Below are 25,981 nucleotides of genomic sequence, written 5' to 3'. Positions count from 1 at the left end.
ACGCTAGGTGTTTTCTTTGATTTAACGAAGGCTTTTGACTGTGTTGACCACAAAATATTACTGCAGAAGCTGGACCATTATGGAGTAAGGGGAGTAGCTTACAATTGGTTCGCCACTTACTTTAAGAACAGAAAGCAGAAGGTAATTCTCCGCAATATTGAGAGTGGTAGTGATGTTCAGTCCCAATGGGGCACTGTTAAGTGGGGTGTTCCCCAAGGGTCGATGCTGGGGCCACTGCTGTGGCTTCTAGTATTACAGGTGATTCAAAAATATTTATGTTTGCTGATGACACCAGCTTGATAGTGAAGGATCTTGTGTGTAATATTGAAACAGTTACAAATAATGTAGTTCATGAAATAAGTTCGTGGCTTGTGGAAAATAATTTGATGCTAAATCACAGTAACACTCAGTTTTTACAGTTTCTAACTCACAATTCAACAAGAACCGATATTTTGATCAGACAGAATGGGCATATTATAAGCGAGACGGAACAGTTCAAGTTCCTAGGCGTTCGGATAGATAGTAAGCTGTTGTGGAAAGCCCATGTCCAGGATCTTGTTCAGAAACTAAATGCTGCTTTATTTACCATTAGAACAGTATCTGAAATCAGTGACACTTCAGCACGAAAAGTAGTCTACTTCGAATATTTTCATACGCTTATCGTATGGTTTTATTTTTTGGGGTAATTCTTCTGACTCAAAAAGGGTATTTTTGGTTCAAAAACGGGCTGTTCGAGCTATATGTGGTGTAAGTTCGAGAACCTCTTGCCAACCCCTATTCAATAGTCTGGGAATTGTGACATTGCCCTCACAGTATATATTTTCTTTAATGTCGTTCGTTGTTAACAATATTAGCCTATTCCCAAGAGTTAGCAGCTTTCACTCAGTTAATACTAGGCAGAAATTCAATCTGCATGTGGAATGCACTTCCTTGAATCCTGTGCAGAAAGGAGTGCAGTATTCTGCTGCATCCATTTTCAATAAGCTACCACAAGAACTCAAAAATCTTAGCACTAGCCCAAACTCTTTTAAGTCTAAACTGAAGAGTTTCCTCTTGGCTCACTCCTCTTCTGTCGAGGAGCTCCTGGAAGAGCTAAACAATTAAGCAAATTCCGGTGTTACATTGTTGATTTTCTTTATTTAAACTTACGACTTGTCACCTGAATACTTTTATTTATATTTCATTTTATCTGTTTCTAATATCGTGTTATAATTTCATGTATTGACTCATTCCATGACCATGGAGACTTCTCCTTAATTTGCTCCCACGGAACAATAAATAAATAAATAAAAGTTGGCGTTTGGAATACATGGCAAGGTGAGTGGGATGTAAGTGATAAGGGAAGTAGACTGCACGACTTCCTCCCTGAAATAAGCGAGTGGCTGAGAATGAGGCATATCGATCCCAGCCGCGATATGGTACATTTCTTAACCGGACACGGACCTTATCCCACGCACTTAAACCGCGTGAGTCTGAGGCAGACACCTACATGCACATGTGGGGAAGAAGGTTCCCCAAAACACACTGTCTTTTTCTGCGGGCAATACACGAACAATAGACATACACTACACTTTGACTACACAGGTACAGACATAGATGTATACACAGCAGTAAGAGACGAAGAACAATGGGCACAATTAAAGGCACTGACAAACAGTATTTCAAAAACAACACATGAAGAATACATGCGGACACGACATTACAGACATGCCTATGTGCAGCATAACAGCGTAACAACAATCTACAGAGGATGGACAGCGATACCCACAGTGACAGCGAAAATAGTGACAATGACGAGGAACAGGAGAAGGAAGCTGAGATGTGACAGTAAATAAGCAAAAGTGCTGGCGATCTAGCCAAGAAAACACCAAATGCTGTACATGGATGGGCACCTAAAGTAGTTAATATATAGGATTAGTAATAAATAGGACATGCAACATTATTTCTCTACTAATAACCATTTGTGTGTGTGTGTGTGTGTGTGTGTGTGTTTCTGTGTGTGTGCGACTGGCGGTCAGCGGCTCGAAGAGACCATTCCGAGGTATTCACCGTCAGTCACATTCGGTGATGGTACTAACAAATCTCTCCTCTATCCTATCTTCTTTTTATATTCTTCTTAATAAACAACAAAATTTTATTCATATTTCAACCTTAAATTATTGTTATTTTGCAAAGTATCATACTTTGTAAATGTTGTAGACAAAACAAAAGAAAAGAAAACTGTAAAAAGATGAAAAACGAATACTGTATGATGTACAACCTGTTTTGAACATCAGGTAACAGGTCTATAATTTGCAATAAATAAATAAAAATAAAGTAAAATACCTTGACGGATGCACCAATGATGACAGTGTTAGAGTCCAAATCTAGACATACAATAAATTACGCATTTTACAATTGGCTGCTGTCCTTTTGTGTTTGTATTTTTAAATTTTCCTCCAACCAAAGTAATCATTAGCTGCTAAGCAGTTGTACTTCATGCTGACTTGACTGCATTCGGTGCCAGTGTACTATTCCTAGTCACGAACACCGGTGAGATAAAAAGTAAATTGTATGCAGCTTAAAAGCTGGTGGCGCCCGGGCCGGTGTCGCACGCTGACTCACCCGCTCACTCTGCCACAGACTTCGGCGGCGACATGCTGGCGTCGCAGGTGATGATGCTGCTGATGCTGGGCCGCCACAAGGTGGCCACCACGCTCGCCTTCTGCCTGCACCAGCTGGCCGTCCACCACGAGGTGCAGACGCGGGCTCGGCTCCAGGTGGACACCGCGCTGCGCAAGCACGGCAAGGAGCTCAGTCTGGAGGCGCTCGCAGACATGCCCTACCTCGACATGGTGCTCTCAGGTGAGGAGTGTTGCAGGAAGGGTGAAAGGTATGTGCTAAGGTCTGATCAGGGTAGCTCCAGAAAATAGTCGCTAGTTGCCAACCGCAAGGTGGAACGAGTATAATATCTTTGAGTACGAGGTTCTTTGATGGTTAAGAGAGCTGGGCACGCGCAGTAAAAGACCGAGGAGTCGCAGCTAGGTGCCCAGAGGAAGCAGACGTGTGCTTTCTCTGCGCACCTACCTGCGACCCTTCTGTTTTTTACTGCGCGTGCCCAGCTCTCTTAACCATCAAAGAACCTCGTACTCAAAGATATTATACTCGTTCCACCTTGCGGTTGGCAAGTACCAATTATTTTCTGGAGCTACCCTGATCAGACCTTAGCACATACCTTTCAAGGGTGTCGGCACGTTAGAGGTCAGCAGTGAGGCCTGTACACTCTCTTTAAACTCGCCAGCGGCTCCTATGACGTCATCGCCGAAATCTCCGTCTGTGTATGCTCGCTCACACCACTCGTCAGTCTTCACCACAGCCCATTTAACAGAAAAATCGTGGCCGATGTATGATGTCGAGTACTAGTAGACTACAGGACCGTAGAAAGGAGTGCCACTACCCAATTTTGAAAGTATAGCAAAGGATTCACGACATGGTCACTACATACACTACTCAAGGCATGACTATTATTTACGAATACACTGACCAATTGGTTAGCAACGAATATTGTTCTGTTCACAAGTTCATAGACATACGCACTCACACACACACACTGTACCTCTAAATGAAACATTTGAGATATTAAGGAAGAATCTATTGAAAAACAAGACAGTGAAAAGACCTGAAATAACACAGTTGTACTTAATTTATTACTCTCACATAATTACTCCTCTTTCAACAACAAAATTCACAAGAAAGACCTGGGGCTAGGAGTGAGTTGAATCTTAGTGGCCTATTAGCAGAGAAATTTATCAACAGTATAGAGAATGAATTGGTATCACTAAAAGTTAGTATCAGAAACTTAAATTCTGTAAGAGGTATATAGATGACACCTTCATTCTTTTTGATGGAACTCATGATGAAATAATAAAATCACTCAAATAAATTCAATGTTGTTGTTGTTGTGGTCTTCAGTCCTGAGACTGGTTTGATGCAGCTCTTCATGCTACTCTATCCTCTGCAAGCTGCTTCATCTCCCAGTACGTACTGCAGCCTAAATCCTTCTGAAACTGCTTAGTGTATTCATCTCTTGGTCTCCCTCTACGATTTTTACACTCCACGCTGCCCTCCATAATTAAATTGGTGATCCCTTGATGCCTCAGAACCGATCCCTTCTTCTAGTCAAGTTGTGCCACAAACTCCTCTTCTCCCCAATTCTATTCAGTACCTCCTCATTAGTTATGTGATCTACCTATCCAATCTTCACCATTCTTCTGTAGCACCACATTTTGAAAGCTTCTATTCTCTTCTTGTCCAAACTATTTATCGTCCACGTTTCACTTCCATACATGGCTACACTCCATACAAATACTTTCAGGAAAGACGTCCTGACACTTAAATCTATACTCGATGTAAACAAATTTTTCTTCTTTAGAAACGCTTTCCTTGCCATTGCCAGTCTACATTTTATATCCTCTCTACTTCGACCATCATCAGGTATTTTACTCCCCAAATAGCAAAACTCCTTTACTACTTTAAGTGTCTCATTTCCTAATCTAATTGCCTCAGCATCACCCGAGTTAATTCGACTACATTCCATTATCCTCGTTTTGCTTTTGTTGATGTTCATCTTATATCCTCCTTTCAAGACACTGTCCATTCCGTTCAACTGCTCTTCCAAGTCCTTTGCTCTCTCTGACAGAATTACAATGTCATCGGCGAACCTCAAAGTTTTCATTTCTTCTCCGTGGACTTTAATACCTACTCCGAATTTTTCTTTTGTGTCCTTTACTTTTTGTTCAATATACAGATTGAATAACATCAGGGAGAGGCTACACCCCTGTCTCACTCCCTTCCCAACCACTGCTTGCCTTTCACGTCCCTCGACTCTTATAACTGCCATCTGGTTTGTGTACAAATTGTAAATAGCCTTTCGCTCCCTGTATTTGACCCCTGCCATCTTCATAATTTGAAAGAGAGTATTCCAGTCAACATTGCCGAAAGCTTTCTCGAAGTCTACAAGTGCTAGAAACGTAGGTTTGCCTTTTCAATAACCTGCATAAAAAAATTCACCTCAAGTACAAAGACAACACCACTATATATTTTCTTGACACGAAAATATCAAAAGAGATGTAGTAGGTGTCTCTTAATCTTGGTGGTAGAAATCGTACTGTTATAGACCACTGTATAGAACTCTTCTATACATACCGCCCTCCCACAAATAAGCTGCGAGTAGATCAGTGCTACAAAGAGCCAACAAACTTCCACTTCAACATGCAGAACTCCAACAAGAAACAGAAACCATAAAATATACCACAATAAATGGTGATTACGATCCTTCATTCATTAACGTAGTATCACAGTAAAAAAAAAAATAAACTGTAGAAACAAGAGGATACTACACTCAACAACTGACAGCAGCCCAGCAGTTAAATATGTAAAAATGTCATGTTGTTGTTGTTGTGGTCTTCAGTCCTGAGACTGGTTTGATGCAGCTCTCCATGCCATTCTATCCTGTGCAAGCTTCTTCATCTCCCAGTACCTACTGCAACCTACATCCTTCTGAATCTGTTTAGTGTATTCATCTCTTGGTCTCCCTCTACGATTTTTACTCTCCACGCTGCCGCCCAATACTAAATTGTGATCCCCTGATGCCTCAGAACATGTCCTACCAACCGATCCCTTCTACTAGTCAAGTTGTGCCACAAACTTCTCCCCAATCCTATTCACTACCTCCTCACAGTTATGTGATCTACACATCTAATCTTCAGCATTCTTCTGTAGCACAACATTTCTAAAGCTTCTATTCTCTTCTTATCCAAACTAGTTATCCTCCATGTTTCACTTCCATACATGGCTACGCTCCATACAAATACTTTCAGAAACGACTTCCTGACATTTAAATCTATACTCGATGTTAACAAATTTCTCTTGTTCAGAAACGCTTTCCTTGCCATTGCCAGTCTACATTTTATATCCTCTCTACCTCGACCATCATCAGTTATTTTGCTCCCCAAATAGCAAAACTCCTTTACTACTTCAAGTGTCTCATTTCCTAATCTAATTGCCTCAGCATCACCCGAGTTAATTCGACTACATTCCATTATCCTCGTTTTGCTTTTGTTGATGTTCGTCTTATACCCTCCTTTCATGACACTGTCCATTCCGTTCAACTGCTCTTGCAATTCCTTTGCTGTCTCTGTCATATTATGGTATAATTTCTGATAAATCATCTAGACTACTCAACCACACAGATGTAAAAATCGGCTTCAGCTGCAACAGTAACTTAAGTAGCAGATTTATTCACAATATCAAACAGTCAGATAAAGAACTTGACGTATATGACACTTAAAAACTTACGCACGGCCAATGCAACAGCTATTATGTGGGCCAAACAGGCAGTAGTTTCAGAACTCGTTTTAAAGAACATAATGACTGTTACAGAGCTAAGAACTGTAAGAAATCGTCAGTAGCAAAACACTTCAAAGACATAGCCTATCTTTCAAACTTCAAGACAACCTTGAAATTTTGCACAAAATCTGAAAAAGTATAAGAATGTGTATAATGAATAAAATGGAAATAATTTCATTCATTGATCGTCTCGTGATGGCTGGCACCTATCTCCTGCCACCTGCTGCTGGCCACGTACGTGTGCATTGGTCGGACGTGGCTTCGCTGCCGAGGTGGACGGGGAAGTTCGCGGTCGGGACACGAACAGCGGCCCTCAGTGTGTATGCCTCTGCCCTGGTTCGGATCGCTAGTGATGCAGCAGAGGCCCCTTCTGCTTGGCCTTCTCTCAGCTCTTGAATTTGGATAGCGTGAGCAGAGACTCCCACCGACTTTCGTCGTGGTTTGAGCACGCTCAGGGTTCGTTCTGGATCCTTACTTCATTGAAAAGCACAGTCTTTATTTATAAGTTCTTTTAAGACACTATGAAGGAATGAGTTTGCTTGCTGTAACGACATGATGCTGTAATAATTCATGGTGTACCATTCAGAGATGCAGTACTGTGCAACAGATGAGTTTGTTGGTTGTTCTTCTGCAGTCCTCTGCAACAGCTGAGTTTGTTGGTTGTTCTTCTGCAGTACTGTGCAACAGCTGAGTTAGTTGGTTGTTCTTTACCCGTGTGACGGCTATGCACCGCTCATCTTTACCGTACGGTCCATATAATCTGGCTTACATTTCGCAACAGTGGCAGCGGATGTGGTAGGCTTCTGGTTTCCGGAGTCATAACTCGTCCTTGAGAGTCGTCCAACAAGGCTTTCGTCTTGGGTAGGGGGAGAAATACGCAGTTAACGTTATACTTCCGGAGTGTTTTTTCCGATTTTCACTGATGTGTTGCCGACGTGAGAGATAAACGCCATTGTGTAGCCGTCTTTGTCTTTATAGCACTCTGGACCTCACTGTTACTGTAAAAATTCTTAGAACAAAGGTGTGTAGGTGCTGCAATTCATCTGGTAAACTGTCTTTTTCGGCAAGTGTATACGGCAGTGTGGCGAGGACGGCCTCTGGTTACGATGGGCTTGGCAGCTGGTGGCATGTGAGAGTAAATCTGTGTACATACGGTGATTTACAGAGGATATAAAATGTAGACTGGCAATGGCAAGGAAAGCGTTTCTGAAGAAGAGAAATTTGTTAACATCGAGTATAGATTTAAGTGTCCGGAGTGTATGGAGTGTAGCCATGTATGGAAGTGAAACGTGGACGATAAATAGTTGGGACAAGAGGAGAATAGAAGCTTTCGAAATCTGGTGCTACAGAAGAATGCTGAAGATTAGATGGGTACATCACATAACTAATGAGGAGGTATTGAATAGAATTGGGGAGGAGTTTGTGGAACAACTTGACTAGAAGAAGGGATCGGTTGGTAGGACATGTTCTGAGGCACAAATTTAGTATTGGACGGCAGCGTGGAGGGTAAAAATCGTAGAGGGAGACCAAGAGATGAATACAATAAAGTGATACAGAAGGATGTAGGTTGCAGTAAGTATTGGGAGATGAAGATGCTTGCACAGGATAGAGTAGCATGGAGAGCTGCAACAAACCAGTCTCAGGACAGAAGACCACAACAACAACGGTGATTTACGGTAAACCCTGGCGAGCTATCGAAGCTTTGCTTGAATAAAACGAATAGATTTGTAAATTAGTTATGTTTTATTGTCACCTTCGTGAAACTGATGTTTTAGTGCAGAGACTTCAGATGTTGCCAAAATTTTACGTGCTGTGGTTCGCGCGGTCCAATTACAGCCTCAACACCTACAGTACATGTGTGAAGAAAGTGGAGGGCTTGCCGACACCTGACTCTAGGGCTCCTTATCTGCCTCCTAAACATGTTTTCCAGCATTGATAACCGCGATGATGATAGGATTCCCTGGACGCCCAACGTCAATGTGAAAAGCATGATTAAAATGGCTAAAAGTTAAAAGCAGCTAAAATAAAAACAAAATTACTTCTGGATCGTCCATTCATGGATATTTACACACAAGTACGCAAAACCTCACTCACTCACACACACACACACACACACACACATACACACACACACACACACAGTGTAAAAATTCTTTTATGTCAGTTCTTAAGAGATTACTTCAGTGATTATATTAAATTTCACCCTACAGTTGCATGAGAAAATAAACTTTACCTAGGTGTTGGCTATAATAAAGTAGCCTTATTCAGAAATGTCACAAAACAAAATTAAAATTAAAACATGCCAGATATTGGCCTTGTCAAACTTAATGTCTGGAATGCTATAATTTTAATTTTATATTGTGACACTTCTGAATAAGGCTACATTATTATAGCCGAAACCCAAGTAAAGTTTATTTGCTTATGCAACTGGAGGCTGAAATTTAATATAATAACAACACCAGGTATTTGTAGCTCACTGGTCACTACACTAAGAAATTCGCCAACCACTCTGCGACAACCGAAGGTCTTAGGCTGGAGCCCAGACAGTGCACAAAACTCTGAAAGCTCTGCCACACTCGTCTCATCATTAGCTTAAACAATGGGTAGGTCCCGTACGCTCTGGTCTGAATATAAAATGCACTCCACTAAAACATGGCACAAAGTGAGTCGTACAACACGATCAGCACAAGCTGGATTTTCTCCTCGCCGCAGTAAGAAACCGTGAATTACGGTCGGTGTCCTATGTGGAGACGAGTCAGCGTGACTTCAAAAAAATGGTTAATATGGTTCTGAGCACTACGGGACTTAACATCTGAGGTCATCAGTCCCCTAGAACTTAGAACTACTAAAACCTAACTAACCTAAGGACATCACACACATCCATGCCCGAGGCAGGATTCGAACCTGCGACCCTAGCGTCACGCGGTTCCAGACTGTAGCGCCTAGAACCGCTCGGCCGCCCCGTCCGGCGCGTGACTTCAGCGCGTCGGAGTGAGAGGTATGGGATACGCCTTGGCCACATGGCTGACTGCAGTTTGCTGTCCTTCATGTCTTACCACGCTCCCTCATTCAGTTGCACGGATTTTGTATCAATAGTGAGACGACAGTCTACTGGAGTAAGGTGCACAGAGCCGCACTGACTTCTGCACAGGCCTCCTTGGCTTCTACATCTATTATATCAATTTCCCTGAGTTGCCAGATACCTTGGAAACCAGCAAAATTTTACTTGTTTCGCATACTGTTGGAGAGGAGTAGTTTATCGAGCATAAATTCAGTCAATTTGTTCGGTGGCTACATCGTTTCTAATACTTGTAGACCAATAAGAGAACCGGAGCGTTTGGGAAACTTCTTGCTCATCTATTCCGACGCATTCACGATAGCATGAAGTTCATCTCTAAAGACTGTAAACTAACCAGTGAGCCGATACCTGAAGACACAGTCAAGGTAGGCTACTAAGTCCCCGAGGCCATCCCCTTGTTCTGAGCCGTTTGTATGTAGCATTAGTCTGCTGAATTGGGACAAACTGCAGCAACATGAGAGCAATATGTGCAAAGGAGGTTATATGAACATGTGGATGGAACTGAGTTCCGAGGGAGGTACGCCCACTTGAAGGTGGACATATGAATCAATGGTGCCAAAATTAAAGCAAGAAACTGAAATTTTGTGAGGTAGATGCCCTCAGTCTCAGACAATAACGTCCATTCTTGCTGCAGAGTTCCTCGCAAGTCTTGTAGAGCGGCTGGTGGATGCTGACGTGACGCAAGCTGTCCCTGTGCATCCTAGACATGCTCTATGGCCTTTAAATCGGCAGAGCGAGCAGGCCATGCCATGATTGCACTATTTTTCGTTTCCAAAAAAAAAAAAAAAAATAGGCCACCCATGCTGTGTGATGTCGAGCATTATTGTCCATCAGTACGAAGTCTGGGGACACAGCACCTCGCAAAAGCCGCATGTGAGGCCCCAAGGTCTTGTCACGATACCTGAGAGTACTTAAACGTTGCCGATTCACCCGTGCAATTTTGCGAAGAGGTGTTCGACTTGTTAACATAATCCCCGCCCACACTATTAGTGTCTCTTTCTGCAATGTTTGGATCCTGAAATCGTGTTCCAGTTTCCTTGCAGATGCAAATACGTCGACAATCAATCTACAGAGCAAAGCGGGACTCATTTCTGAAAAGATCATTGGTCCACTCTTCGACCGACCATATGGCATGTTGACGAATGCACTCTACTCGCGCGCTTCTTTTAATAGCCGTTAGCAGTACACATACAGCAGGTCTCTGACAATAAAGACCACTCTGCCGAAACCTTCTGTACCAGCTTTGCCTCGTTACAACACGTCCAGTGGATACTGTAAGGTCAGATGCCATTTGCCGTTATGCCCTTACAGCCAAATAAAGATTCTCTCTTTCTGATGTCACACAAGGTCAGCCCTGCTGTGGTCTTCGGGGTACAGTTTCGGTCTCTATGAACGGTCGCCACATCCGAGAAACAACAAAATGATTCACAGTGAGGTGCTGAACCACATCAGTTTGGGACTGCCAATAGCCCTCCACGCCGGAGAGTGTGATAGGCATCTCTTCTGTACCATACTGTACTGTTTGTGACTGTGTACACAGTGATTGTGGATGTGAGACTACCCTCTAAACACGACCCAGTTTGGTAGGTCCCCAACGTCGTCGTCGGCGTGGTTGTTCGTTGACTAGAATGCCTCCGTTCGTGCAGAAAACGGTCGTACATGACAGGTGTCGATAGTTTGTAAAATTATTTTATGAATTGGTCATAGGACGGGGAAACAGAGGATTGTCACTTTAATTTTGGGCGCCAGTATATCTTTCAAAGCGACCCTGATGTCAGAGCCAGGCAGGTGACCTGGCAGCATGGGATAAGCCAGAAAACCGCGTTGAACATTTCCATGACTACTGCCGCTACCCTTACCACTCACAATCTGTGCACTTCTTAATACCTGTCGACTTGGCTCGATGAATCGCCGCACAGGCCACCACGTTGTTGGAACTTTCGTCAGTCACCCTTTTCACAAATGAGGCTACCTTCACAAAGGGCGGTACCGACGTACCTGACAGCTCCCACATGTGGACTACAATCACCATGGTACGGTGGCAGCGAATGGTCAGCACTGGTTCACCCTCAATGTCTGTATGGGTATTATTGGCGACAGCCTCTTGGGCCCAGCCACCCTTCCTCAATGCCTCCCCCTTGGAGCACATCTGCACTTCCTTCTGGTTAACCCTACTTACGCTGCTAGAAGACGTGCCTTTGGTAGGGCGATGGGTAGTGTGGCTACTACATGGTGATGATGATGATGTTTGGTTTGTGGGGCGCTCAACTGCGTGGTTATCAGCGCCCGTACAATTACCCAATCTTTGCTCAGTCCAATTTCGCCACTTTCCTGGATGATGATGAAATGATGAGGACAACACAAACACCCAGTCATCTCGAGGCAGGTGAAAATTCCTGACCCCGTACTACTACATGGTGGTGCTACATGTCACTGCCCTCTTGAGTCAGCAGGTAAAACACTAATACAGTCAGAACATTCCCATATTCCTTGTGTGTTCTGAAATGTGGACTCCGTCGTTGAAACCTGCACTGTCAAAGATCTGTCTTGGAACGAATTTCCAGCCATATGTCAATGTGACCTTTCCTGCTCCGTATCCTGTCAGGAGCCGTTAGATGCAGTTTGTACCCGTTCAGACAAATCACCCTGTAGTCTTTAGTAAAATTACGATGCTCACGGAAAATATTATTAGGAAAACAAGACTTAAAACTTACAAGAGGAAATTACGAACTCCCCGTCATCGATTTCATTCATATTCATGGGATGTGTAAGGCACTATTAGGTTTTCAACATTTGTAAACAGCAAGACGCAACTCTCAACCGTTTCCGAGAAAACGCAGTTTAAAAATCTTAGCGTACTTACAAGCTTTTCATAGTCGTTGATATTCAAAAATACCAATTAGGTTCCCTTCAGAGTATGTTGATGCAATAGCTCCATACTTAACAATCACATACAACCGTTCGCCCGGAGAAAGATCCGTACCCAAAGATTGGAAAGTTGCACAGCTCACACCAATATTCAAGAAGGTTAGTAGGAGTAATTAACTAAATTGCAGGCCCATATTATTAACGTCGATATGCAGCAGGATTTCGGAAGATATATTGTGTTCGAACGTGATGAATTACCTCGATGAAAACGGTCTATTGACATACAGTCAACACGGATTCAGACAACATCTTTCTTCTGAAACACGTCTTTCTCCTTACTCGCATGAAGTGGTCAGTGCTATTGACAAGGGATTTCAAATTCATTCCGTATTTCTGGATTTCCGGAAGGTTTTTGACACTGACCACACAAGCGACTTGTAGTGAAATTGCGTGCTTATGGAATATCATCTCACTTATGTGACTGGATTCGTGATTTCCTGTCAGAGAGATAACAGTTCGTAGTAACTGACGAAAAGTCATTGGGTAAAACAGAAGCGTTTTCTGGCGTTCCATAAGGTAGTATTATAGGTCCTTTGCTGTTCCTTATTTATATAAACGATTACGGAGAAAATCTGAGCAGCCGTCTTAGGTTGTTTGCAGATGACGCTGTCGTTTATCGACTAGTAAAGTCATGAGAAGGTCAAAAAAATTGGAAAACGATTTAGAAAAGGTATCTGTATGGTGCGAAAATGGGCAATTGACTCTAAATAACGAAAGGTATGAGGTCATACACATGAGTGCTAAAAGAAATCCGTTAAACTTTGGTTACACGATAAATCAGTCAAATCTAAAGGCCGTAAATTCTACTAAATACCTAGTAATTACAAATGTGAACAACTGAAGTTGGAAGGCATACATAGAAAATGTTGTGGGGATGGCTGACCAAAGACGGCATTTTATATTCAGGACACTTAGAAAATGCAACAGATCTAGTAAGGAGACTGCCTACACTACGCTTTTCTGTCCTTTGTTAGAATACTGCTGCTCAGTGTGGGATCCTTACCAGACAAGACTGATGAAGTACACCGAGAAAATTCAAAGAAGGGCAGCCCATTTTGTATAATCGCAGTATAGGGGAGAGGGTGTCACTGAAATGATACAGGATTTGGGGTGGACATCATTAAAACAAAGGCGGAGACTTCTCACGAAATTCCAGTCACCAACTTTCTTCTCCGACGGCGAAAGTATTTTCTGGTACCGAACTGCACAGGGTGAAACGATCTTCATGATAAAATCAGGCAAATCAGAACACCTACGGAGTTTCCGCGCGCTATGGAGACTGGAATAAAAGGGAATTGTGAGGCTGATTCGATGAACCCTCTGCCAGGCACTTAAAAGTGATTTGCAGAGTATCCATGAAGACGTAGATGCAGTGTTTGGTAATGAGTGAGTAGCCGGTTACATTCATAATCGCGCAGTCTCTGCGACTTTCGCTCTCGGTACTTTTTTCTTCATTTCCACTTAATTATAAGAATAGATTTATTATGTTTGTACATATTATCGATATATAAAGAATATTTTATTATTTTTTGGACTTTAACGATGAAAAATTAGTATTTTCGTTAAAATGTTGGAAATAGTTTTCCATTCTCTTGCAGGTACGTTCCAACTCAACATGAGCCCGTTTCTTCCCTGTACATACGTGGGAGAAGAATCATTTCTGCTGATTCTCGATACGTAGGGAGTGCAAACAAATCTAGGTTTTATAACGATATCTTTACGTAATGCGTATACATAAACATACACAGTTATAAATGCCCCCGTTCGTAGTCGCTAATTATAACAATATGTTTACTTTTGTGCTGTATCATATAGCTATAATCAGCGGTGGAAATATATTTGCGAACGCTGACCGCGTGCGGCTGTTTCTTGTTGGATCGTCTGATCAGTCGAAAGTTGCATTGCAGAGGAGAGTAAATGCCTATTCAAAATATAATTATTTTTGGATAGCTCAACATGAATTTCCTAAGGGACCGTAGTTTATCGTGTATTTACCATTAGAATATGGCGCGGAGAAAATATTTCACCGCATGCAACTTCCGTCCGATTTCGACGAAAGAATTCGTGACTGTGAACTCTCTATTTGGCAGAAACATAAAGAAAATTAAATAACTTCATGAAGGAGTGAAACATAGATTCTATACTAAATAAATAGTCCACACACCAGTTCCATTTAACTCTGAATTTATGGCAATTAATAGACGAACTTACACTGCAATGAAGGATTTAACATGTATGCCGTTTTGACTGGCACTTCTCTTCTCGTAATGAAATAATTCCTTTGACGTTTTCACATACACGTCGCACAATAAATCTACTGTTATGTAGTATTGCACTTATACTTGATACTTTTACTTTACACTAAAAATAATATTATTTTTAACAATAATAATACGGCGACAAGACATGCGCCACCGACACAAGTTACAAGAGACAAGAGGAGAAAAAAATGAGTAACTGTTAATCGAGAATATCTCGTACGTCAAAAGAATGTGTAAAAGTGTTCTTCTTCTGTCCGTTTTTCGCGCCGCGGTTTTCAAAGTCAGTAACTCACTGCATCTCTGACGGCGCTTCGACTATAAACAAGTTACGTCACAGGTCGTTTACCTTTTACATTCTCGCAACATTATTTGCTAACTGTAGCTATTGCCGAGCGACTGCTCGATTAGTGAATGATTTAAAATGATAAGGCCATCACATAATGTTACAGTCTGTACAGCGAAGCTTAACTGGAAAGAGAGGGTCTGCCAGCGTGCGACCTTAAAATAATTCGTCCAAAATGTACGCTGCTGGTGCAGCCCTGCGATAGATTTTATTTCTTTTATTTTGTTTCTTTTACGAATGGATGAAGAACGTTATGAAACGAGTATAGAACTGCACGTACGTCGTACGTGGTTAAGAGTTTCTAAAAAAGACTGCATCAGTTGTCTGCACCATTATTTGGTTATTTGGTGACGTGCTTCGATATGCATGGTACGTCGCGAAACTGAGATGATGACCGAGATCCGTTTATGAACGTAAACGAAGTTATTAGACAACAGACACATCGAAAACACAAGGCACATGCAAAAATTCGGCGTTCATTACTTGTGCTGAATGTCGCAATAATTATTGTTCCTTATGTTTGTACAATCAATATCATCCTTATGTGTGCCGCGCTCCATAGGTTACACACTATATTTATAGCAAATGTATATACAATAATTAAAACAAAATGACTTTACTCATTCAATTGAAAGTTCTTGTGTATCATTTTTTAAATTTCCAATCCACTTTCGAAAAGAACGTCCATTTTTCAGAATAAAGATTACTAAAGACAATACACTGACGGAAAAACGCTGCAAACACTAAGAAAGAGTTGTACGACGTAAACGAAAGTTGCTAGGCGCTTTTATAAATCGTAAAAGCGATTTCGATTCAAATTTCGCGCTAGTAGCATAAGAGTGGATCTAGGAGCGCCACTACTTGGATACAAATGAAGTTTACTTAAAATACACGCTTTAACGGCCATGGTTGCCTTTGAGATTGGACGTGGTGATCTGATATCAGTTGAGAACGGCTTTATGGCGACAAAGACGCCATATCAACGCCCCACGAGGTCGTGTAATAGGGCAACGAGAAGCTGGATGGTTCTTCTGCGATACTTGGCTGAAATGGTTCAAATGGCTCTGAGCACTATTCGACTTAACTTCTGAGGTCATCAGTCCCCTAGACTTAGAACTAATTAAACCTAACTAACCTAAGGACATCACACATATCCCTGCCCGAGGCAGGATTCGAACCTGCGACCGTAGCGGTCACTCGGCTCCAGACTGTAGCGCCTAGAACCGGACGGCCACTCCGGCCGGCTCTGCGATACTGCAGAAAGACTTCTCAGAAATGTTTTTTATTAAAAATGAAATTCCTCCAGATGTACTTAAGATTTTATATTTACTTCATTACTAGTTTCGACGTTCCGTCAACGCCATCTTCAGACCCACACACTTTGGTGAAATCAGTTGTGTGTGGCTCAGTCTAGTAGTGCGCGGTGAGATCAACACGTGCTCCACATCGATGGCGGGCAGAAACTAGTAGCGAAGTAAATATAAAATATTAAGTACAGCCGGAGGAATTTCATTTTTAATAAAGGTTATACCAGCTGTGTCCCACCTTCATCCAGTTTGAATATGGATGTACGTAGATCTCAGGAATGCAGCCACTGTACATGATTGCTGGTAGTGGTGGTCACTAGAATGTATGGTCCCAAGGAGGCCGGGATGCGGATGTCCACGTGACTCTACGCCCATCGTGTCCGGTATAGGGCTCTGGCGCATCGTACTGCACGCTCTCTAGCAGTTTATGCAGCAGTTGGGTCCAGAGTGACACAACGAACTGTTACAAATCCGTTACTTCGAGGACAGCTCCGAGTGAGACATCCTGTAGCATGCATTTCACTGACCCCAAACAATCGCCATTTGCGACGTCAGTGGTCTCAAGCGAGAACTCATTGCAGGACAGGCTGGAGGTCTGTAGTTTTTTTTCTGATGCAAGCTGGTTCTGCCTCGATGCCAATGATGGCCGTGTGTTCGATAGAATGAGGCCAGTTGAAGACCTGCAACCAACCTTTCTGCATGCTAGACACAGAAGACCTACACCATGTGTTATAGTCTGGGGTGCGATTCAGTATGCCAACAGGAGAACACTCGTAATTATCCTACGGACACTGACCACAAATGTGTGCGTCAGTCCGGTGATTCGATCTGTAGTGCTGCCATTCATGAACAGCATTCCATGGGATGTTTTCCAAGAGGATAACGCTCTCCCACATAGCGCTGTTGTAACCCAACATGCTCTACAGATTGTCGACATAATGCCTTGGCCTTCTCAATTACCAGATCTCTCTTCAGCTGAGCACACATTGGGCACATTGGACGACAACTCCAACGTCATCCAGAATCAGCATTAACAGTCCCTAAATTGACCGACCAAGTGCAAACAGGCATAGAACTCCATCCCACAAACACATCTGGAGCCTGCACAACACAACGCATCTACGTATGCGTGCTTGTGTACAGCATTCTGGAGGTTCACCGGTTGTTAATGTACCAGCATTTCACAACACAATGGCTTATCTCGCGCTTATTTTTATCTGCGGTCTTGCAATTTTAATCACTTAAATCTCTTAAATATTAGCTATACAAATACGTTCCCGAAATTTCATTTCTATACATTAATTACTTTATGATCATGCGATTTTTTTCCGTGTAAATGATTGCTTATATATTGAGAACTTGCACAGTCGTAGAAAATCTATGGTTACAATTAGGTGGTAACGGAGGAAAAATAAGGCGAGGAGCGAGATTAGATCCTAAGACCTCGCGCTTATGAAAATAAGCGGCTACTTACTCGCATACTATCGACCATACTGTACATGAAAATGAAGTCCCATGTTTCTTGACAGAGCGTATGGGAATGATGCCGGAGACCCGGACCGCCTTCCTCCGACAGTAAAGGTGATGAATGATGATGATGCAAACGACACAGCAACACCCAGTCATCTCGGGGCAAGTGAATATCTCTGACCCCGCCGGGAATTTAACCCGGGACTCTGTGCTCGGGAAGCGAGAACGCTACCGCAAGACCACGAGCTGCAGACGTACTGTACATAAGGACTCACAAATAATTGTTTTTATATATGTTAAAGTGTTAGACGTGCCCTACACACCCTGTGAATATGAATTAACGCGTTGCTGCAGGATTCGATCCGTTTGTTGTAATCTTCTTCAAAAAGAGACAGAGAAAGAAGGAGGGCTGCCATTTTCAGCTGTTTTGGTACAAAGAAAGTCGGTTGGACGCGTCGGCCACTCAGTGTACTGTAACCCGACGCACAGTGATTTATATCTGCGCTCCCAGATGTTTCACCATCCAGTACAGGAGAGAGCAACTTTAAGCACAATGGTACACAGAGCGAACACTTTTTCTGATCAAGAGCACTTGGATTTCGAAATTAATCATCTGAAGTACGTGTTGCCAAATGGTGGCTATGAGTCATGTGATATGTAATCAGCGTTCTCCAAGAACAGGGGACGTGAAAATGTTGAAAATTCACATGAAGGGCGTTTCTTCCCTTCTGGTTGGTTGGTTGGTTGATTCGGGGGAGAGGACCAAACTGCGAGGTCATTGGTCCTATCGGATTAGGGAAGGATGGAGAAGGAAGTGTGCCGTGCCCTTTCACAGGAACCATCCCGGCATTTACGTGAAGCGATTTAGGGAAATCACGGAAAACCTAAGTCAGGATGGCCGGACGCGGGTTTGAACCGTCGTCCTCCCGAATGCGAGTCCGCTGTGCTAACCACTGCGCCACCTCGCTCTGTCCTCCCCCTCTCGGAAGACGAGGTGTAAGACCTATTTTCCGATCTCCTAAGAAGATGAACGAGATGCTATGTCATGTTAAGGATTTTCTCTGCCTCAGGATCCTTGGGATTTCTGACATTTTTTGTCAGTGCGGAAGCAATTACATGGGTCAGTCCGTCGTTTCATACCACTGTACACAACATCAATGGCAGTGGTTTCTGAATACAGCCATGCAAACAGACACAAAATTTTGTTTGGCGAAACAAAAATTTTGTCCCAGGCCCCTGCATACTGCAATTCTGCAATTAAAGATGTTGCAGAAATAAAAAGTGTGAGAAGAACGTCAGCCGCGACAAAGGATATACGAGGTGCATTCATGTTCTAAGGCCTCCGATTTTTATTTCTAATTACCTACCCACCCGAAATCGATGAAACTGGCGTTACTTCTCGACGTAATCACCCTGCAGACGTACACATTTTTCACAACGCTGGCGCCATGATTCCATGCCAGTGGCGAAGACTTCTTTAGGAGTCTGTTTTGACCACTCGAAAATCGCTGAGGCAATAGCAGCACGGCTGGTGAATGTGCGGCCACGGAGAGTGTCTTTCATTGTTGTAAAAAGCCAAAAGTCACTAGGAGCCAGGTCAGGTGAGTAGGGAGCATGAGGAATCACTTCAAAGTTGTTATCACGAAGAAATTATTGCGTAACGTTAGCTCGAAGTGCGGGTGCGTTGTCTTGGTGAAACAGCACACGTGCAGTCCTTCCCGGACATTTTTGTTGTAGTGCAGGCAGGGATTTGTTCTTCAAAACATTTTCGTAGGATGCACCTGTTACCGTAGTGCCCTTTGGAACGCAATGGGTAAGGATTACGCCCTCGATGTCCCAGAACATGGACACCATCATTTTTTCAGCACTGGTGGTTACCCGAAATTTTTTTGGTGGCTGTGAATCTGTGTGCTTCCATTGAGCTGACTGGCGCTTTGTTTCTGGATTGAAAAATGGCATCCACATCTCATCCATTGTCACAACCGACGAAAAGAAAGTCCCATTCATGCTGTCGTTGCACGTCAACATTCCTCGGCAACATGCCACACGGGCAGCCATGTGGTCGTCCGTCAGCATTCGTGGCACCCACCTGGATGACACTTTTTGCATTTTCAGATCGTCATGCAGGATTGTGTGCACAGAACCCACAGAAATGCCAACTTTGGAGGCGATCTGTTCAACAGTCATTCGGCGATCCCCCAAAACAATTCTCTCCGCTTTCTCGATCATGTCGTCAGACCGGCTTATATGGCTTGTGCGAGCCCGAGGTTGTTTTGGTTTGTTGTCACACGAGGTTCTGCCTTCATTAAACTGTCGCACCCACGAACGCACTTTGGACACATCCATAACTCCATCACCAAATGTCTCCTTCAACTGTCGATGAATTTCATTTGGTTTCACACCACGCAAATTCAGAAAACGAATGATTGCATGCTGTTCAAGTCAGGAAAACGTCGCCATTTTAAGTATGTAAAACAGTTCTCATTCTCGCCGCTGGCGGTAAAATTCCATCTTCCGTACAGTGCTGCCATCTCTGGGACTTATTGAAAATGAACGTGGCCTCATTTTAAAACAATGCGCTGTTTCTATCTCTTTCCAGTCCGGACAAAAAAATCGGAGGCCTCAGAACTTGAATGCACGTCGCAATCTAAGCCGAGCAATACAGCGAGTTCTCGATGCAGAGAAGAGGCAGGGATATTCGTCGCAATGTTTACGTTATTGCGGCAGTGGAAGTGCCACCAGTGCAGGATTAACGTCGTCGTCCGTGACAGCACTACGTGACTGTCGAACAATCACTAGCTGGCTATGGGTTATACGTTGAAGAGCGAAAGAGATTGGTCCACCTCACTAATGCCGTGTGGGCCCCCGCGCAACACGACGTGGCATGGACTCGAGTAATGACTGACGTAGTGCTCGAGGGAATTGACGCCAACAATCCTGCAGGGCTCGCCAAAAATCCGTAAGAGTACGAAGGGGTAGAGATCTCTTCTGAAGATCACTTTATAAAGCATCCCAGATGTGCTCAATAAAGTTCATCTCAGGGGAGTTCGGTGGCTAGCGAAAGTGCTGAAACTCAGAAGAGTGTTCCTCGAGACACTCTGTAGCAATTCTGGACGTGTGGCGTTTCGCAGTGTCCTCCTGGAATTATACAAGTCCGTCGGAATGCACAATGGACATGAACGGGTCCAGGTGAACAGAGAGGATGCACACGTACGTGTCACCTGTCAGAGTGGTATCTAGACGTATTAGGGGTACCATATCACTCCTGCTGCACACGTCCCACACTATTACAGAACCTCCACCAGCTTGAAAAGTCCGCTCCTGACATGGAGGATCCATGCATTCATGAGGCTGACTTCACACCGCTACACGCCCAAGGGCTCGATACAATTTGAGACGAGACTTGTCCGACCAGGCAACATGTTTCCAGTCATCAACAGACCAATGAAGGTGTTGATGGGCCCAGACGAGGCGTAAAGATTCGTGTCGTGCAGTCATCAAGGGTACAAGAAAGGACCTTCGGCTCCGAAAGCCCGTATCGATGATGTTTCGTTGAATGGTTCGCACGCTGACACTTGTTGATGGCCCAGCATTGAAATCTGAGGCAATTTGCGGAAGGTTGCACTTCTGTCACGTTGAACGATTCTCTTCAGTCGTTGTTGGTCCCGTTCTTGCAGGATCTTTTTCGGGCCGCAGCAACGTCGGAGATCTGATCTTTCGCCGGATTCCTGGTATTTATGGTACATTCGTGAATTGGTCGTACGTGAACATCCCCTCTTCATCGCTACCTCTGAGATGCTGTGTCCCATCGCTCGTGCGTCGATTATAACGCCTCGTTCAAAGTCACTTAAATCTTGATGACCTGCCCGTGTACCAGCAGTAACCGATCTAACAACAGCAGCAAACACTTGTTGTCTTATACAAGGTGTTAGAAAAAGATACGGCCAAACTTTCAGGAAACATTCCTCACACAAACAAACAAAAAAAAAAAAATGTTATGTGGACATGTGTCCGGAAACGCTTACTTTCCATATTAGAGCTCATTTTATTACTTCTCTTCAAATCACATTAATCACGGAATGGAAACACACAGCAACAAAACGTACCAGTGTGACTTCAAACAGTTTGTTACAGGAAATGTTGAAAATGTCCTCCGTTAGCGATGATACATGCATCCACCCTCCGTCGCATGGAATTCCTGATGCGCTGATGCAGCCCCGGAGAATGGCGTATTGTATCACAGCCGTTCACAATGCGAGTACGAAGAGTCTCTATATTGGGTACCGGGGTTGCGTAGACAAGAGCTTTCAAATGCCTCCATAAATGAAAGTCAAGAGGGTTGAGGTCAGGAGAGCGTGGAGGCCACGGAATTGGTCCGCCTCTACCAATCCATCGGTCACCGAATCTGTTGTTCAGAATCGTACGAACACTTCGACTGAAATGTGCAGGAACTCCATCGTGCATGAACCACATGTTGTGTCGTACTTGTAAAGGCACATGTTCTAGCAGCACAGGTAGAGTATCCCGTATGAAATCATGATAACGTACTCCATTGAGCGTAGGTGGAAGAACTTGGGGTCCAATCAAGACATGACCAACAATGCCTGCCCAAACGTTCACAGAAAAGCTGTGGTGATGACGTGATTGCACAATTGCGTGCGTATAATCGTCAGCCCACACATGTTGATTGTGAAAATTTACAATTTGATCACGTTGGAATGAAGCCTCATCCGTAAACAGAACATTTGCACTGAAATGGGGACTGACACATTGTTGGATGAACCATTCGCAGAAGTGTACCCGTGGAGGCCAATCAGCTGCTGATAGTGCCTGCACACGCTGTACACGGTACGGAAACAACTGGTTCTCCCGTAGCACTCTCCATACAGTGACGTGGTCAACGTTACCATGTACAGCAGCAACTTCTCTGCCGCTGACATCGTCAGCTGCACGAAGAATTGCCTCGTCCATTGCAGGTGTCCTCGCCGTTCTAGGTCTTCCCCAGTCGCGAGTCATAGGCTGGAATGTTCCGTGCTCCCTAAGACGCCGATCAATTGCTTCGAACGTCTTCCTCTCGGGACTCCTTCGTTTTGGAAATCTGTCTCGATACAAACGTACCGCGCCACGGCTGTTGCCCCGTGCTAATCCATACATCAAAGGGGTATCTGCCAATTCCGCATTTGTAAACATTGCACTGACTGCAAAACCACGTTCGTGATGAACACTAACCTGTTGATGCTACGTACTGATGTGCTTGATGCTAGTACTGTAGATCAATGAGTCGCATGTCAACACAAGTACCGAAGTCAACATTACCTTCCTTCAATTGGGCCAACTGGCGGTGAATCGAGGAAGTGCAGTACATACTGACGAAACTAAAATGAGCTCTAACATGGAAATTAAGCGTTTCCGGACTCGTGTCCACGTAACATTTTTTCTTTATTTGTGTGTGAGGAATGTTTCCTGAAAGTTTGGCCGTACCTTTTTGTAACCCCCTGTATAGGCGTTGCCGACCACAGCACCGTATTCTGCCTGTTTACATATAGGAAGTCTCTGAGATGACGACACACGGTGAGGTACGGCGGTGTGGTTTGCAGAGACGCTGCGGCTGCACCCGCCCATGTCCAACCTGTCGCGCAGCTGCACGGCGGCCTACACCTTCCCCGGCACGACGCGGCTGGGGGACGGCGCGCTGCACCTGCGGCCGGGGGAGGCGCCGCTGCACATCCCCATCTGCGCCCTCCACCGCGACCCCGGCTACTTCCCGCAGCCCGAGCGCTTCGACCCCGAGCGCTTCGGCCCGGACCAGCTGGCGCGCCACACGCCCTTCTCCTACCTGCCGTTCGGCGCGGGGCAGCGCTCGTGTCTCGGTAAGTCGCGCGCATTGGACAACCCACAGACGAAACTACGCTGCCTGCAAAGCTTAAAGACCGAGCTAACTTTCGCATGACCCGCCACTGCCAAGTAACACTCACTGACAAGCCAAAACATGAAACTTACTGGTGGATTAAAACTGTGTACCGGACAAACTCGGGACCTTTGCCTTTTGGGGACAAGTGCTCTACCATCTGAGATAACCAAGCACGACTCATGACCTGTCACCACAGCTGTAATTCCGGCAATACCTCGTCTGAAACTTCCTGGCAGATTAAAACTGTGTGCCCGACCGAGACTCGAACTCGGGACCTCTGCCTTTCGCGGGCAAGTGCTCTAAGGCAAAGGTCCCGAGTTCGAGTCTCGGTCGGGCACACAGTTTTAATCTGCCAGGAAGTTTCATATCAGCGCACACTCCGCTGCAGAGTGAAAATCTCATTCTGGAAACCTCCCACCCCGCTGTGGCTAAGCCATGTCTCTGCAGTATCCTTTCTTTCAGGAGTGCTAGTTCTGCAAGGTTCGCAGGAGAGCTTCTGTAAAGTTTGGAAGGTAGGAGACGAGATACTGGCAGAAGTAAAGCTGTGAGTGCCGGGCGTGAGTCGTGCTTCGGTAGAGCACTTGCCCGCGAAAGGCAAAGGTCCCGAGTTCGAGTCTCGGTCGGGCACACAGTTTTAATCTGCCAGGAAGTTTCATATCAGCGCACACTCCGCTGCAGAGTGAAAATCTCATTCTGGAATACCTCGTCTCCTAAGCCGGCCGGGGTGGCCGAGCGGTTCTCGGCGCTACAGCCTGGAACTGCGCGACCGCTACGGTCGCAGGTTCGAATCCTGTCATTACGTTAGTTAGGTTTAATTAGTTCTAAGTTCTAGGGGACTGATGACCCATACTGCTCAGAGCCATTTGAGCCTCGTCTACTACCTTCCAAACTTCACAGAAGCTCTCTGGTACACCTTGCAGAATTAGCACTCTTGGAAGAAAGGATATTGCGCAGACGTGGCTTAGCCACTGCCAGGTGGATGTTTCATTCAAGCGGAAACATTATGATCACTGCCTTTCGCGACGTTGTACGCTGCCTGGTGGCGTTGAGAGAACGTGACGCGGTAAGACAGTTACACACTACTGACCATTAAAATTGCTACAACGAGAAAAAATACGGATGATAAACGGGCATTCATTAGACAAATATATTATACTAGGACTGACATGTGATTATATTTTCACGCAATTTGGGTGCATAGATCCAGTACCCAGAACAACCACCTCTGGCCGTAATAACGGCGTTGATACGCCTGGCCATTGAGTCAAAGAGAGTTTGGATGGCGTGTACAGTCACAGCTGCCCATGCAGCTTCAACGCGATACCACAGTTCATCAAGAGTAGTGACTGGCGCATTGTGACGAGAAAGTTCGTCGGCAACCATTGACCAGACGTTTTCAATTGTTGAAAGATCTGGAGAATGTGCTGGCCAGGGCAGCACTCCTACATTTTCTGCATCCAGAAAGGCCCCTACAGGACCTGCAACATGTGGTCGTGCATTATACTGCTGAAATGTACGCTTTCGCAGGGATCGAATGAACGGTAGAGCCACAGGTCGTAACACATCTGAAATATAACGCCCATTGTTCAGAGTGCCGTCAATGCGGACAAGAGGTGACCGAGAGTTGTAACCAATGGCACCCCATACCATCACGATGGATGATACCCCAGTATGGCGATGACGAATACACGCTTCCAATGTACGTTCACCGCGATGTCGCCAAACACGGATGCGACCATCATGATGCTGCAAACAGAACCTAGATTCATCCGAAAAAATGACGTTTTGCCATTCGTGCACCCAGGTTCGTCGTTGAGTACACCATCGCAGGCGCTCCTGTCTGTGATGCAGCGTCAAGGGTAACCGCAGCCACGGTCTCCGAGCTGATAGTCCATGCTGCCTCATACATCGTCGAACTGTTCGTGCAGATGGTTGTTGTCTTGGAAAGGTCCCCACCTGTTGACTCAGGGATCGAGACGTGGCTGCACGATCCGTTACAGCCATGCTGCTAGTGATACGAGGGCGTTGGGATCCAGCACGGCGTTCCGTATTACCCTTCTGAACCCACGAATTCAGGCATTGGATCTCGACCAACGTGAGCAGCAATGCCGCAATACGATAAACCGCAATCGCGATAGGCTACAATCCGACCTTTGTCAAAGTCGGAAACGTGGTGGTACGCATTTCTCCTCCTTACACGAGGCATCACAACAACTTTTCACCACGCAGCGCCGGTCAACTGCAGTTGGTGTATGAGAAATCGGTTGGAAACTTTCCTCATGTCAGCACGTTGTA

General features: G+C 44.6%; 1 protein-coding gene across 1 annotated transcript in view; it reads left to right on the top strand.

The window, feature by feature from the left end:
* The window catches only part of LOC126141637 (probable cytochrome P450 6a13), an 86,516-nt gene that overhangs the window by 53,505 nt on the left and 7,030 nt on the right, over window positions 1-25,981 (top strand). Inside the window, exons 4-5 of the mRNA XM_049915275.1 lie at window positions 2,623-2,844; window positions 23,373-23,645. Coding sequence (XP_049771232.1) covers window positions 2,623-2,844; window positions 23,373-23,645 — 495 coding nt within the window. The remainder of the gene's footprint in view (window positions 1-2,622; window positions 2,845-23,372; window positions 23,646-25,981) is intronic.

The sequence above is a fragment of the Schistocerca cancellata genome, unplaced genomic scaffold, assembly GCF_023864275.1.
Source record: "Schistocerca cancellata isolate TAMUIC-IGC-003103 unplaced genomic scaffold, iqSchCanc2.1 HiC_scaffold_732, whole genome shotgun sequence".
In the NCBI taxonomy this organism is placed as follows: Eukaryota; Metazoa; Arthropoda; class Insecta; order Orthoptera; family Acrididae; genus Schistocerca; species Schistocerca cancellata.
The sequence above is the reverse complement of the archived record's forward strand: the minus strand, read 5'-3'. Positions and strand labels throughout refer to the sequence as shown.